We start from the raw sequence: 1,987 nt of genomic DNA on the forward strand, positions 1-1,987 counted from the left end.
GACATAAGATATGCAAAAGGTATTATAATCATCCCGTGGTTCCCTATGTGTGCACATGCTCATTCATCTAGAATCATATTATAGACGAGAGACTTAATTATGTTGACTTTAATGAGAGTTGATTCATGATTTTTTATTGACACACCAATTTTTACTAATGCCACACCAATTTCTTTATGAATTACCAGAGAATTGCACACAGTTGGTGTGGTGTTAGTAAAAGTTGGTGTGGCAATAGCAACTTAAATTTTTTTTAATGGTTAGATATTTGTCATCAAGTTGAATTTATAAAAAAAACAGTCGGGTCATGGTTCACTTTGGTCGGATCCATTTTTTTTTTTGTTTTTTTTAAATTAAAAATTGGCAGATTCACCAAAACATACCTTGAAAATTGTGAAAACTCTATTTCAGTGAATTATTTAATTTCAAAAAGAGTAATTATATCAGTTTTGAAATTATAACATTTAATCATAAACTAAAATTAAAGCAAAAAATATATTTACCGTTACATAAAATATTTTATTTCAAAAAATTGTAGATTTATTGATTTTGGAATTAAAATGAATAGTGTGCTGAAATGTGAATTTCACAATTTGTTTTTCTAAATGGTTGGGAATTTCCTCTTAAAAAGTTGTATATTTATTTATTTATACGTTTTTTCCCTCTTAAATCACCTTCATTTTTATAAAAAATAGTCAAACTAATTTTATTATTAAATCCTGTCTAACTTGGCTGATCCATCTAGTTTTTAAAAGAGCAAATTCCCAAAACACGCACAATTTTTTTATTAAAATTCGCATTTCAGTGCCTTGTTCATTTTAATTCTCAAAACATACATGAACATTACGTAGCGAGATCGTAGGAATTTATTCCAATATTGAAGTGACGGTCTCGTTAATAAAAATTAAAACATGAGGTAGCAAGATCACATGTATCTATTTAAAAGTGACAATCTCGTTGATAAAAAATTAAAACATGAAGTAGCGATATCGTGACTTAATAAAACACTACTCCACCACATGAACTAAAGAAGATTGATTAACAAAAATAAATAAAATTTCTTACCAAATTTAGAAATGAGGCCACGTCGGATCATATCGGGGATCGCAGTGATCAAGTTGTAGGTAGGGAGCATGGCAGGCCAAAACCCCGCGACGGAGACACCGCAATGGTTTGCAACTTGAATAGCCCAAGAGGCTAACAAATCAACAACCACACAAAAAATACCAACATGTGCATCATCAAGACTTGTTATGAATTTCTCTAGATGAAGGGACATGATGTTATTCTCCATAATACAATTGATGGTGAAGAAGTCTGGAGTCTCATTTACAACGAAAGGGTCTGGGATTGACACGAAGGAAATCTCGTGGTGGTCGTTAATATTAGGTTGGATTCGACGATGAATGAAATCAGGGATGACCATCACTGACTCCAAACCATGAAGATCCTTGAGAGCTAAAGCTAGTTGGAGCATTGGAGTCACATGTCCCTGTGCTGGATAAGGAACCAAAATAACCACCCTTTTAGATGACATATCTAATGATTTAATTTTACTTGAATAACTGATAAATCTACCACACAAAACACAAAAATATCTCTTTGTATGTATAGGAGAGAGAGAGAGAGAGAGAGAGAGTTGAATAACTGACAAATCTACAACCCAAACCACAAAATCTCTGTATATATAGGGGAGAGAGAGGAGAGGAGGGAACTTTGCACGTGCTTCAAATGCATACCAATAATAAGTGCCGAGTTAGGTTTGTGGGCACTAAAAGCTTTGGTGTTATATGAAAATGATCCAAAAAGATGCTTTTGATTAGTCAATAAAAGAGAGCTACTTTTGGCACACCAATATTATTGTTATTACACTCCAATTTCTTAAATTATTTATCACACCCCAAATAATGATTAAAACACATTTTTGAACGTTTAAAATTTTTTGGCACAAATTATAATCTCAACATTACAAAATCTTATAACATTT

The 1,987-nt window shown here is 32.1% G+C and overlaps 1 protein-coding gene across 1 annotated transcript in view; it reads right to left on the bottom strand.

Annotated features, from left to right (window-relative positions):
* Positions 1-1,633, bottom strand: part of LOC147390696 (UDP-Glycosyltransferase superfamily protein) — a 16,447-nt gene extending 14,814 nt beyond the window's left edge. Inside the window, exon 1 of the mRNA XM_086457855.1 lies at positions 1,066-1,633. Coding sequence (XP_086313981.1) covers positions 1,066-1,537 — 472 coding nt within the window. The 5' untranslated portion in view covers positions 1,538-1,633. The remainder of the gene's footprint in view (positions 1-1,065) is intronic.
* Positions 1,634-1,987: the final 354 nt, after the last annotated feature.

Source organism: Akebia trifoliata, chromosome 11 (assembly GCF_017979445.1).
Source record: "Akebia trifoliata isolate Shusen 1 chromosome 11, ASM1797944v1, whole genome shotgun sequence".
NCBI classification, from domain to species: Eukaryota; Viridiplantae; Streptophyta; class Magnoliopsida; order Ranunculales; family Lardizabalaceae; genus Akebia; species Akebia trifoliata.